At 35.4% G+C, this 13,929-nt stretch overlaps 2 protein-coding genes across 2 annotated transcripts in view; one reads left to right on the top strand and one right to left on the bottom strand.

Moving 5' to 3' along the window:
• Hs3st-A (Heparan sulfate 3-O sulfotransferase-A) overlaps nt 1-8,773 on the bottom strand; it is a 47,291-nt gene extending 38,518 nt beyond the window's left edge. The window contains exon 1 of the mRNA XM_081978784.1: nt 8,565-8,773. The gene's annotated coding sequence lies outside the window, so the exon portion shown is untranslated. The remainder of the gene's footprint in view (nt 1-8,564) is intronic.
• A 1,732-nt stretch (nt 8,774-10,505) lies between these two features.
• On the top strand, nt 10,506-12,093 carry LOC145728520 (protein-lysine N-methyltransferase EEF2KMT-like). The gene is made up of 3 exons (XM_081978820.1): nt 10,506-10,749; nt 11,076-11,378; nt 11,995-12,093. The coding sequence occupies exons 1-3, from the start codon at nt 10,672-10,674 to the stop codon at nt 11,998-12,000; spliced, it is 387 nt and encodes a 128-aa protein (XP_081834946.1). The 5' UTR covers nt 10,506-10,671; the 3' UTR covers nt 12,001-12,093.
• Nucleotides 12,094-13,929: the final 1,836 nt, after the last annotated feature.

Here is a 13,929-nt window from a genome sequence, read left to right on the forward strand (position 1 = left end):
CCTTGCTTTGCCGGTTTACCATCAAGAAAATAACACACACAGTCCAGAATCACTGCCAACACCAGTCTGCACAATTCAAATAAAGTAATTTCACGGGTAACTACCGACACTGATTTAATTTTTCCGCTCTTGTTTGTATTTTGCTTTTTACCAGCTTAATCTCACTCTAGTGAGTGTTGTCAAATCGGTAAACAACTAAAGCACTGTCAATGTCAATTGTCAATGAATATGTTTCCGTCCTTTGCTCATCATCATTAAAAACACACTGATGCCATGTTGCCGAATGCTCTCGTAGAAAAGTATTGATAGACAAAACATTTTTTTTGCACTGACACGGAGCAATATTGGGGGCGATTATTTCATCTATCAGGTAGCACAAAACATAAATTGTTTTTTAAAAATGCTCTGTGAAAAATGTCTGGGTTAACAAAAACAAAACTTTTTAAATCACGGGGAATCTGAAATGCTCAAGCTGGCAACCGCAAAATATCAATAAAAATCTTTGACGTCACCATTTATTACGTCACTGCCGCTAGCCATAAAGTCACTGTTATGCAAATCAGTAGATTTAACATTATTTGATACTTTTTCAACAAATGATATTGGCCGCATTCGTTTTCACCCTCCATGGAGCGAGCCAAGGACGGTAAACAGTAAAAGATTGCTTAATCCCATAAGGAAATTCAAAATGGAGGCCTGGAACGCCATTTGGTCTCTCATTTCTTGAAACTACGTGAAATGTTCCTTCAGAATGAAGTGCAAGTCAATATTTTGACAGAAAATTCAAAATGGCGGCATGGAACCGTCAAAAAATACAACTTTTTTATTTGTCAAGTTACAGTTGACGTCTCGGTGTCATTTTATGTTAAAACGCTGGTGCAGTCGGTTTTTTGATATCTCAAAAACTAACAGAGTTAGACCTAAAATTTAACATTTTAACCATTTCTTTGCCAGGAACTCGGAAGAGATACATGAAATCTGACTAAAAATTATTTACAATATAATATGTGATATTATGGTAAAGGAAATTTGACGCCCTCTAGCGGCCAAACGGCGTTATCAATCAACTCATGTGGGGATATTTTTGGAAACCTTGAAATCTGATCTATCTTTTGTTTTCTATGACATTTTGACGTATCTTGTCAAGTAAAGGAGTAATTTAGGGTCAAAGCATCGTGTGTTGAAAAATATGCTGTTTTACAAAAAGTGCAATTTTTGGAGGGTTCCAATGCACAGCAAAGGGCATATTTATACCAAAGGACCTTAAATTAGGTGAAATAAGTACAAAAAAAGCACTTTAAACTATGATGTTTTCTGACTTGTGGCAAATGGACGTATCTATTTCTGTGATTACTAGTTGGAGATTCCCACTACGAACAGACCTATTGCCTACATCTAAAAATTGCCATCAACTTGTCTTGAAAACTTAAATTTGAAAAGAAGTATGAAATAAAAGAAGTCGAGAATCGAAAAAAAGATCTGATTTAATAAGCAAACTTTATGAAATGGGAACGGCGGCTTTGGCCACGCTAAAAGGATTTTCTCCTAGAACGGCTAAATTATTCCTGAACTTATTTTATAACTTGACACTATGGTGCGAGCATTTTACTGGTTGTTGGCGATATTTTAAACTGTCTGTAGCGGTAAAAACGCATTAATTACAGTGAAATTAAATACAGATATCCCTGGTGCTATTTCTTTATTCTAATTAGGGGCAACAAAGAAAAAAAAGTCCACGTGCAACCGTGTCGCGTTAGAAAGGTCGATTAATCTTAGAGTTGTTAATGTTAAAGCTACAAAACAATTACGCTATTGTATTAATTAGATAACGGCAAACTTGCCTAATTATTCTTCTTTAAAGGATTTCACCCAGCTCGAGTTAAGCACCACGACATTTTACCTTTCATTAAGGGGGGAGAAATGGAATTGTCAGAATTAAAAAGCGCAGATGTACTCTCGACGCTACACGAGGTGTTAATAATAAATTCACCTGCCACTTTCAGGTGGGAAAAACTTTATTTCCGCCTTTGGTCGAGAATAAAGAAATCCAATTCATTGAAAGGCACTGCGTATTACAATGGGGGTCAAACATGTTGTAGTAATTGCAAAAATATGGTATCGTGACCCACGTTTCACACGATACTAGTCGTAAAATCGAATTTTTCATTAACGATTTAAAAGTATGGCCAATTGCGAACATTGGCAAAAACTAGCCATAGAGTATATTCAGCACCAACATGCAACACGCCATAACTTTTTGGCTTATGGTACATACAGTACGAGAAGTTGAATGAAAGTATTTCAAATGGCGTAACCAACCACGTTTGGTGAAAAACATAATTCAAAAGTATATGACGAACGTTTTATTAATTTGTGTTTTGTCCAAGGAAACGCCCCTCACAAGAAAATTAAATCGACGTTAAAACCATTAAAAGACCTTATCACTTACATCACGAACATTAAGCACGTTTAATTCCATTACTTAGTTTCCATATTCAGACTGGTTTTACATTAAGCGAGAAGTAAGAGAAACTCGGACCATTTGTCTGGCGCCAATATAACAAAATCACTTACCAGATTCCCAAAGGGTTTGAGAGGCACTCTATAACTAGGCCAAAACACAAATCTCCGTTCAAGGATATGGGAAATTAACCCGTAGGGATAGAGCGTATATTCAAATAGGAAAATTGCGCTTTAACTTTGTTTTACTAGTAAAATGTCAGTTTTAGTTAAGTCAGAGCAGTTAAACTCAGGAAGTGCATTCGAATTTTGTGGATTTGTGATGTAATTTATAAAAATTATTTCAAGCTAATATAGGAAATTAAGCTGAGCGAAATTAGAACAAAAATCTTTGAGCTCAAACAGAACGCAAGTGGAATCGAAACATTTCCACATTTTACTCACTTTACCCGGAGTGGCTTTGTCTTTCCACACGAAAAATTGGCAAAATAGAGAGGGAGAGAGTGCGGTTTACGTGTCCCGAATGCATTGTTTGTGGTCGAGAACTGGTTTTGGTGTATTTGGATGAAAATGGGTGTAATTGTTCTAGATATCCACAGAAAGAGAATTTCTTATTAGTTATGAGTAAATAGTCACAAACATTTTATACTTATACGATTTTCTTTTTTAAGAACTAGAAAAGTTTATGACAACATATACAGTTTCTTATAAGTTTTGTTCACGTTCAAGTCATAAAACCGTAGTAAACAAATAAATAGGAAAACTCGAATAAAAGCAACTCCAATACTTCAATTGAAGTTTTTCAATTTCGCCGACAGAAACTAAAAATATTTATTCAGCAACATTCAACATAAAAGAGCGCAAATTCCCTCCTTCTAAGTATGCTTAACGTTGTTTTTTTTCCACGAAACTTCCATTCTAACTCCCTTAACTTGATTCCTAACGCCCTTAGAAAGTCCATTAAGTTTTCTGCTTCAAACTTTTTCTTTACGAACGCAAAATAATATTACGACACCAATTAAAAAGTTTCCGGACAACTTTAAATTTGCAATTTTTTTACCTATTAGCCATACGAAAACTTAATTACTGCCTGTTTAGCGGGCGGAAGTAAAAGTGTGCGACAACCACAATAAGAGAGTGCAAAATTGTAAATATCCGCAATGCGAGGGTTTGTACAAAGAAAATAATGAGCTTGTAAAAGGACGTGTAATTCCTTTTACACGGACAGAACTGCATACTTCCACTAATCCTAAAGAGGATTGCATATTTTTAATTAAGTTAACCTTCCATGATCCACATGGGATTTTTGTAATTAAAATCTGCGCCATGCAGTCGGCATATTTTAACGGAGCTTTACGCTATTCCTCTAAATAAAACCAGACTTGCACACTCTTTTGAACGCAGAATTACGTTTCTGTGAATACTACATCAAAGACTTTTTTTCGTCCGAGTGAAATTAGTGTCGAATTGAGGGGCCACCGAGCATTATTGCCAATTGTCTCAGCTAGTAAAAGCCAACTGTAGCGGGGGGTATTTGCCATTCCAAAAAGACAGAGACATTACAGAAAAGTAAGGTTATAAATCTTGGAGCCAAAAAGCTCGGAAATGCCTATTAACCCTCGAAGAAAGCGTCGACTCGAAATCATTATCCTGCTGCTGACGGCTCTGTTTCTTGAAGCGATAAAGCCTAACTTTAAATTTTCACCCCAAAACGTAGATTGTTGAAGCCAATTTATTCTTGATGAGTATTAAAGCTCATTTACAACACTAGAAAAAATACAAAACTTTTTTGTTTTGATAATTTCCACACAGGTTTGTACAAAATTGTAGGCCACGTTTTAAATTATAAGTAAATGCATTATTTATTACACTCCAATCAAATGCAATAAATATGAAAAATATGCATCCGCCTGTATATATTAAATTGTTCGAATTAACGATAAAAACATATTGCAAATATGCTAGAACAAAAAATTGAATTTTAAAACTGAAATTCAAATTTTCGAACGCACAAAAACAATATCACTTTCAACCTGATGAGTTTTATTGCAGGGTCCGGTGCTTTTAGCAACCGACAAGCATTATCCCTCCCGAAAGTCGCTTAACCTCAAATAATATCCCATATAAATTTTAATGACGGCCATAATCCCGAATCCAAGCCGCGTGGTTTTAAATAATATTTAAACCGGCCATCGTACGATGTTTATGCAAATATTTTAAATTAACAGGAAGAGCAAGAAGGGGGTCGAATGCATGAATAATGGCCTCGCTTGGTTTTGATGAAGAAGGACCTAAAACCGGTTATTAAAAGTTGGTTAGAAAAAAATTAATTTGCGTAAAAAACTTGTTTGTACTTCGTTACATTTTAAATTTATTTAGAAAACAAGTGCATTAGTAAAAGTTGTAAAGTGTAAAAAAGGGATTAATTACTTTGAAACTCATTCACTGGAGTTGTTAATTGGCGTGAAAACCATTTATGCTAACAGGTTTTGTTTAGAAGTTTGTAATGATTTTTTTTTAATTACTCAAGAACCGAACCACTTTATAATATGTTTATAATCAATTTCAACCATATTTATGTAACAGTTTATCATGCAGTCGGCCATACGTCCAAAAATAATAAAAGTCAGTTTTGGTTTTTGCAGTCGCCCGGCCAAAACATGATTGTTCCATTTGCATTTTGGCTACATAAACTGATTCCGTAATTTGTGAAATAAAACTCATATCGACTAAAAAAAAATATGTAAACTGCGATTGAAATAATTAAGTCCGATAGGTGATTTTCAATCAAGAAATTCAATCTTCGAATACACACTCCAAAAAGTCCACAAACTGTAGATGAGAAAGAACGATGGAACGAAAATAAAACGGCAACAGTCGCACAAGTCACTTAAGTTAACGAGACGTCAGCTGCTGTAACATGTTTTTCCTAGAAAATTGAAGTAAATGTAAAAGCATATCCATGTCGAGGATCCAAGATGGAATATGTGACTTGTTAAAATGATCGAATGCACAATCCTATGTCAGTACTTTACTGAATAAGTGACATAATGGTTAACTAGAAATTTTTCCTAATTTAATTACTAGTTTAGTAGGTAGTAAAATGACCATCATACGTTCACAAATTATGAGAACTTTTTGAGGTATATTTTAATGGTTAAGAAAAGCAGCTTTCAGCTTGCTGCTTTTTCTTGATCAATCACAAACTATGAACATTGCTGTGATTTAGACAAATACTGCATATCTTGTTAGACTGTGACATGTGCTCATTGATGAACCAAATTGACAGTATATTTGCCTTTTTTGCACAGATAAATAAGTTAACTTTTATACCGTCAATATTCCTGGTAGGATATTAGTCTTGTTAGGTAGGAAAAGTTTGCTGAACTAAGCCTAAACTGTTTATCGTCGATTTTCTGGCATTTTGCTTGTAATAGTATATTACGTAACTAGTGCTGTAAGAAGCATTTTACGCACGATATGGAACAAGTTATGTAGTAAATCCATGAGTGCGTAAACTGCCTTAGAGCACGTGTGACGTACTATACTTTACCTACGACCAAATGGAAAGTCCTGTTTTCGCAATTCATATAATTCAGAGTAACTTTTCATTAAAAAAGTATATTTTCAACGTATTGGAACGATAAAGGAAGAAATGTAAACAAAATCAATTTTTCACAGCATTAGAGCGATAGTTTGTGGCCGATCTTAAAACTGTGCGTTTTTTTTACAACTGTGCGTAAAGAGGTTCATTACATAACGGAAAACTAAATAAAACTTTTTTATCTCCTTTTTTAGGTTCCTCTCAAAATGATAATGAAAGATTCTCTCAATAATTTTACATCACAATCAATTTAAGCCAAGACTTCTAAAAATAGTAAAAACCACTATTTTATTCACGACCTTACCAAAACCATCAAGAAACAATAATTATTCTCTCCCTTCATTTTCTTTTTCTCTCATTTTTTCTTATAGGTCAATCTTTTTTATACTAAGTCCCCCGGGAATCAAAGAAGAAATTACCCGGCTCTCCAGCAATATGCTTTGTGCTCGTAAATTCGGCAACTTTATTAAGCTACCAAATGTGCTAATATAAAGTTAGATTCCGTCTTTGACAGTCAACAGGAAAAAACGAAAAAAAAGGGGGAGTAATGGGCGCAGATAAAGATAAAAGTGATTATTTGGCTATTCGCCCCATTCTACTCCCCGGAGTCAGATCTAATCTTTTTGTAACCTTGATGTATTCGTTGTGAAAGGATTTCCTTTAATGCATACGGCGACATGATTAACGGTAAGATTTATCGTTCATATTGGCGGCAATAAAAATTTAGCTCTAAAAAGTTGGATAATTCTTCGTTATTTCGGAATCTAATTAGGCCGGATCAATGAAATTTTAAACGGTGAGAAATTGAAAATTAACGGTCAGAAATAGTGGGTATCGGATTGCTCCCTTTCAGATAATGAAATTTAATAGAGTTTCTGATTAGTTCCATTCCAAGGACAAAGCTCAATTTACCATAAAATTGTCAACATTTTCCGAATTTATGGAAACACATTACTCCCTGATACACTCACCTCACACATACGAAAACGACATAAAATATCAAAGCAAAAATTTCACGACAACATAAAACCATCCGAACGAAAATATTTATATTATCACGGGGATGGAATGATATTGATCGCCATTTTTCTTCCTACTTGACAAACAAATTGTATGTCAAGTTAACTTCTGCAATAAAAGAGGAAAATGCAAAAGTGTTTTGCCGAGTCACTCTTGTTTGGGGCCCGAGACACATCAAGGGCAAGCGGGCGACAATGATTTATTCGTGTGTTTTTCTCTATTCCAAGATCTCTAAAAATTGAGTTTTCATTTGAACCAAAAAGTTAAAAGTCAGTTTGTTTAATAACTGATTTAACAATAAAGTAACAGTTGCAAGGTCAATTTCCTGAACCTCAGGTTGTATTGAAGTGAAAGTGGAAATTTGCCATACTCAATTTATAAATCGCAACTTATTATCACTTCAATAAAGAATTGTAACATTTGTACACTGTCTTTACAGTAAAATTGAATTATATTGCTGGTTTCAAGTATTTTTTGCAATTTTGTTCTACACTTGTGCAAAATGCAAACAGTAAAAGCCACTTCACCGTTCACGAATTGTAAGTTGTGAAGTTCTTCATCCCAACTTCGTTATCGCAGTTGGTGTAAAGTTACTCGAAATATTTTGCTTTTAATTAAAATCAGTATTGTTCTATAGCACTAAACTCCCTGTTACGTCCCTGATCACGTCTTTGCACTGGCAAGTAGCGGACATTGTTAAATGGCAAAAATTGCAACAGGAATTTCATTAAATGAAAATTTCACGTTTACGACAAATGAAAGAGTTAGTACAGTTTTCTTATAGTAAGAGGAAAAGTAGTATTTTCAGTAAACACAACTAGCTTCTACAGGGGTCCAGAAATCGCGCAAATACAGACGACACAATGATACAACATTTTGAAATTTCCATAGCTGTATAAGAAAATGTAGTAACTTGCGTTTTCTTTAAAGTGAATTCTAATTTCTGTTATTATGGTTAAGTAAAGCGTAGAATGAAAAAACCAGTTTTTGTTGATGTTATTTGATTGCCTACATTATAGTAAAGTAGCTAGTAAATGCTGATGATTTGATAGAATACAAAGTTTGTACAAATAACGGAACTTCTTATGACTTTGATTGAATATTACTCATGCTAAAGTTATTCGATGCCTAGAAATATGTACCAAGTAAATATACTGTGATAAGTGAAAATGAACATGTACCACAATCATTACCGATTGATTTACTGCAAGCGCTTCCATTTAATCGAAATTGATTTACAACCATGAAAATGTTAATAAGGTTGCGACACATCAATGAAGCAATATTTCAAAGGTGACAGTTTACAAAAGGTCAAGTTTAACCGACAGATTTGTGTTTATTGGCGGCAAATTCCAGAATTTTTACAATTTAACGCAAACAATGCTTTGGTTTAATATTATTCACGTAAAAAAATGGACAACCCCAACTGTGACCTCTAAAGCCGAATCGTAAATTTGAGCGGCAAAATCTTTCAACTTACTGTTTTGCAGTCGACAGCGCCGGTTTAGTGCAGCAACGGTCCTCGTCCTGCAGGGACAATCATCGTACGAAAAGGGTCTGTCCAAGGATAATCAAAAAGACCGAATAAAAAAACTTAGGATACCGCACTACCGCACAGTCATGTCGATTATTCGATTAGGAGAAATCCTGCAAACCGTGCTGCACAGGAACGCTGTTAAGTCTGGCTATGTCCATGCCTCTGCGACGATGTTGTACGGAAAGCAGCAGAAATTGCTCACACAGGCGCAGGTCTGATCGATAGGAAGGCACACGCATCTCCCTTTAACAGAAGAATCCCCAAAAATTAGGAATAACATGAAGAAGACGCGTCCAGGGTCCAAGTAATGGCCTCTGTGACTATCTGATTTATTGTTACTTCGTGTCTGTCCTCTTATCTTATGCTGGATTGAGAGAACGCGGTTGTTGGTTCAGTTTTCCTTTTTTTGGAGCAGTTGAACACTATAGAGGGTGACATCAATTTTGGATATATCGGTCAAAGTAAGGGTTCTAGAAACTTGCAGACAAGATCACCATCACATTGGCTCAATTACAGATCCCATTATAAAAACAAACTGGGTGGAAAGTTGGAGGTCGACAACAATAAATAGCCACACACGTAAATATGACAAACAATAAACCGGAAAACTATTCCGGAACAAAGGGAAGGAGGTCCTTTATGAGGACGTTGCCTGGCTGGCAAAGAACAACGTACTCTCTTATTACCAACGCTAGGATTGGGGACAAAGCACAGCCCGGGGTTTCTTCTTTTATCGCTAGACTTTTATGCATTACCTGTCACTGGGGGAAAAGTTAATGAGGGGTAAAGGAAACAACTTGGAAACTTAATCCGGTGCTGTATCAATAACTGTTTTGAAGTTGAACCGATACCGATAAAAGTTCAAAGTTGCGACAGATACTAATTTAGTACGGATTTTATGAAGCGCGCACGTAGATTGTGTTGCTTAAACGTTTTCCATAAAACCCTCGTAAATTTAACCTGAACTTTACTTATCAATTTACATAGATTGAAGAACAACATCAATGAGTTGTTAAAGGTGTAATAATATAAAAATAGGACCTTTTTCTGGCAAGTTGCTCCCTCTTTCTTTCCTACTTCTCTATATTGTTTTTGAGTAAAACAAAATAAAATTTCAAAGAATATAGTCTATAGAAACCATGCAGCACGTAAACAAACTATTGTTTCCTCACTATTCAATTGGATTTCCGGCAATTTCCACGTGTATTTATGTGTAACCTACGCTGAAACCTTTTGTCCCCAAACGAAAACAGCATTAAGAGCCATCATGTGGTCGAATTGCGGAAAGCACTTTTAGATGTTGCGAACGTTAGAGAGAGTGGGCCGCCTTTATTGCCCACTTAGCTAATTTCGATAAATTGGTTTTGATGTCGTCTATTATTGCCTAAATTAAGGAAAGACGCGTCGAAACCATCTATTCGACGATTGTTCCGATGCTACAGGAAACGAGGTGGTTTTAATTAAGATTTGGCAAAATGACAACGAATAACCCAGTGAAAAAAAATTGGAACTTGTTACAGCTGAATTCTAATAGTTTAAAAGTAGTAATAAAAGTTTTATAATGAGCACAGTGAACCTATCCTAACATCCGTCCATGTCTAGTGCATATCCAATTTCATTGAATATTGTTTTTTAACAGTTAGAAGCAGTTAAAGATGTGATGATTCTACAAATATTTCTTGATCTTGCTTGTCCTATGAGTTCAGTGGAACACTCAGTAATGTACTAATACCACTAAACACAGGAAATTCTCTAAAGTGCAAATTGTCAATCCATTATATTCATTCACCACAAGTCAGAATATCAACTTCTAATACTTTGTATGTTTATGGGTAACGATGGGCGCTGTCAAAAATCAAAACTTGAATTTAGATCGACAACTGACAGCTGACGGACTTGCTTTTGTTTTTCTCAATAATAGGTGCCGGGTTTAAACTCCCCTTTTAGTTTTGTGGTTTTTTAAATATTTTATTGCTCCCAGTAACTGTAAACGTAATTTGTTGGTGTATTTGTTAGCACTAATCAGTTTCCATTAACCAGTTTTTACGTTATGATTAACGACGTCCAGAAATTATGCCAACAATTCTTATGTGGTACACCAGTCACTGAAAACTTGTTTAAAGATATTGTAAGTTTATTAGTTTAATTTAGCTTTTTAGCCTTTAGTATATCTTTCTCAGCTTTTAACGTACTACATCTATTAGTTTGATATTGTTACAGAACTTTTAGTGGGGATTTAGATTTTTGAGGTTAGGTTAATGTTTGTCCATGGCCACCTCTGATTTATAATTTATTTTTTTAGTCTTGAATATTTTTCTTTAATTACAACACCATAATAGTTAATATTTAACTTGCTGAAGGTTATAGTATTGCAAAACTATTTTATCTTTAATTAAACTAACATAAACTATTGATTAAACTTGAAAGTTTTATTAGAAAATAATATTTTTTTAGTGTTGGACTTTACAAAATCAAGCCCTAATTTTGACGAAAACTCTCAACAACCCATTGGTAAAGAAATACCCACTGAAAATTGAGTATCAAAAAGTGTTCCTGAAAACTCTGTTAAACTACATAGAAAAACAGGGCCTTGAGGTTGATGAGGATTTGTATGTCACTTACTCTCAACTAGTTTCCTCAACAGGAACTTCTGTGTGCTATAAGCACTATTGCTGTCAGAAACCAGGACTGGTTATCAGTTTAGTGGAGGATGTGCATTTAATATCTGAGGGGACAACTGGATTAAGAACTTGGCAGGTAACTTAATACTTAGTATGTTTCATTGAGTGCTATGTTTTGCATGAGTTTCGAGTTTAATTCATCCCAACATACACTATTTCTGACTTCATGGTGAATGATTTTTGTTGTCCCTTACACATAAACTGGTTCTAAGGGGATTATCCCAGTTACTAATGCTATAACAATGAAAATTGTATATAGGATATCAAAGTTTTTTTGGGCATTTTTCAGGCATCTTTAGCTTTGGCTGAATGGTGTTTATTCAACAAACATTTATTGACTGGGAAATCTGTGCTGGAGTTGGGTTCGGGCGTAGGCCTAACTGGTTTAGTTACAATACTTGAATGTCAACCAAAACAATACTATTTCACCGACTGTCACCACTCTGTTCTTAATATTTTGTCCAGAAATATTGCTCTAAACTGTCAAGACTTGAGTGTTGAAAACATCGCGACCGTACCTAACCTTCAACAGCTTCAAACTTATAATCTTATAAGTGGAAGTAGCATTTCCGTGTTAAATTTACCATGGGAGGAGATTGATGATCCAGCATGTGATGCTCTAGGGACTGTTGATACAATATTAGCTGCTGATGTTGTGTATGATTCTGAGCTGTTTCCTTCTTTGGTTCGAGGTCTAAAACTAATTTGGAGTAGGTGTGGAGTTAAACAAATAGTTTTTGCGTGCACCGAGAGAAATCCTGAGACTCTTGCAACATTTTTGCATCAAATTGGTAAGGATTTCAAAGATTAAAACTTATCTTGCTAACACTATGATTTTCAGGGCAAATTTTTCAAATTGTTGAGGAAGATTGTCCTAGTCCTAGCACATTCACTTGGCCCACAGAACCTCCTGTAAGGATCTTCAAGTTTACACAACAATAATCTGGTAAGTGCGTTGTTATTTCACTTTAATATACACACACAGTTGTAAGAGTTGTTCTCTATTATTCCTTTCTGGTTAATCTAGATAAACAACTAAACGTAAATAAGATAAGTAAGTTTCACTTTATTGGCGAATTGTGTCACTGAAACGCACGTCCGGTGCAGTTTCTTTTGCTGTCAGATCAAAAAAGTACTCGGTGGTACGCCGTGTACATACTAAGTAGCAACAAAGTTTACACAATCTTGTTTTAATGTGGTAGTTTTGCCAAGCGGTGTCAAGGAAAAGTAAATGTTTTTCATGTGATAGACATCAAACACTCCAACTATAGGTATATAATAAATTTAGACTTTTTCTCATTTTTTTTTTCTTCAATGAATGTTGGTGGCCTCAACCGTTCATTTTATAGAACAGATCTTTGATTAGGTCAATAATGCTTGGTAATTATTATGTATTTGAAGACTTTCGGTATTATGAACATTAGACACAGACAATATGTTTTTGCATTGATAATAAACAAACTTGTGAGTGAACTACAACAGTTTCAATTTCCCACCGTTCTTATGGCGTTATCGAACTAAAGAAAAACAGCACGTTCCAATATCTCATCAATCTTGCGCTGATTGGGGGTATCGTAAATGGAAATCGAGTTTAAAAAGGCCCACCGAGCCGCTTCGATTCTTCGGTTTCTTCTCGTTTGGGCTTGATGGACCTATACAAAAAGAAAAATAATAATAAGTGAGTCCGCGGCGCCCAAAAACCGTTTCGGCTCGAAAATAAAGACGGGCGGCTTCACGAAATAACACTTGAAGGGACCACAGCGCGGATCGCCTCGGGGTTGTCTGTCTGTGTCTGGTCGATAGAATGAAATATAACGTCTGGTCGTTGCCGAGAGAAACGCTTAAATTATGTAGGTGAGTGTAAAATATGATGCCTCGTGTCCAGCTGGGATAATGCAAATGGGCAAATGTAAATTGTAATCGTACCTAATAGGCAAGTACCATGAATTTGCCGCCCTCCGCGTCGTTTTTCATCGTTTATGTTTTAACCATCCAACACATTGTTTTTTTTTTTGCAGTTGATACCGCTAAAAGAAGGGAAAAACGGTATTATAAAGTTCTTTAAGGTTTTTCATGTTCTCTATCATAAAAGCTCTTACTGCATTTTTACTACACTAAATAGAATTTCGATGTTTACCTTATCCAAGTAATTAAAACATTGTAAACTCGTTTTTGGAAAAAAAATCTAGATCATGTTTGTGCATGTACAACCAAGAGGGCACAGGTCAAACGTAAACCCGGCTCGAGGATTTTCCGTATTTAGACAAACACGAATGCGTGTGTATGACGTGCTAGGTCGGGTCTGTGACCGGTGACTAAACTTAAGCAAATAAAGACTTCTTTGCGCACCTTTGCATCATCATATCGACACACTCAGTCGGCCGTTTTAATTAAATTTCAATCCTCTAGTGATTATTTAACTTTGTTGTGCAAATTTCGGCCGAAATCCTGATGGTGTGCAACGTGCCTGTACATAAATTGCACTGGTAATTGTCACTTTGGGGTTTGGGGACTTGAAAACGACGACGTTACGTCTGAAATGATAGTCTCCATAAAACACAGTGAACAGAAAGCTTGGACGTATTGTAATCTCAGATCTTTATGGTGTTCTGGGTAACGTTTACATC

The sequence above is a fragment of the Ips typographus genome, linkage group LG4 (genome assembly GCF_016097725.1).
Source record: "Ips typographus isolate SLU linkage group LG4, UJ_Ityp_2.0, whole genome shotgun sequence".
NCBI lineage: Eukaryota > Metazoa > Arthropoda > Insecta > Coleoptera > Curculionidae > Ips > Ips typographus.

Excerpts from the sequence above, each read along its gene's own strand:
- LOC145728520 (XM_081978820.1), top strand. The coding sequence starts at position 10,672 with ATGATTAACGACGTCCAGAAATTATGCCAACAATTCTTATGTGGTACA. Across the intron at positions 10,750-11,075 it reads AAAACTTGTTTAAAGATATT|TGTTGGACTTTACAAAATCA; the intron begins GTAAGTTTATTA and ends ATATTTTTTTAG.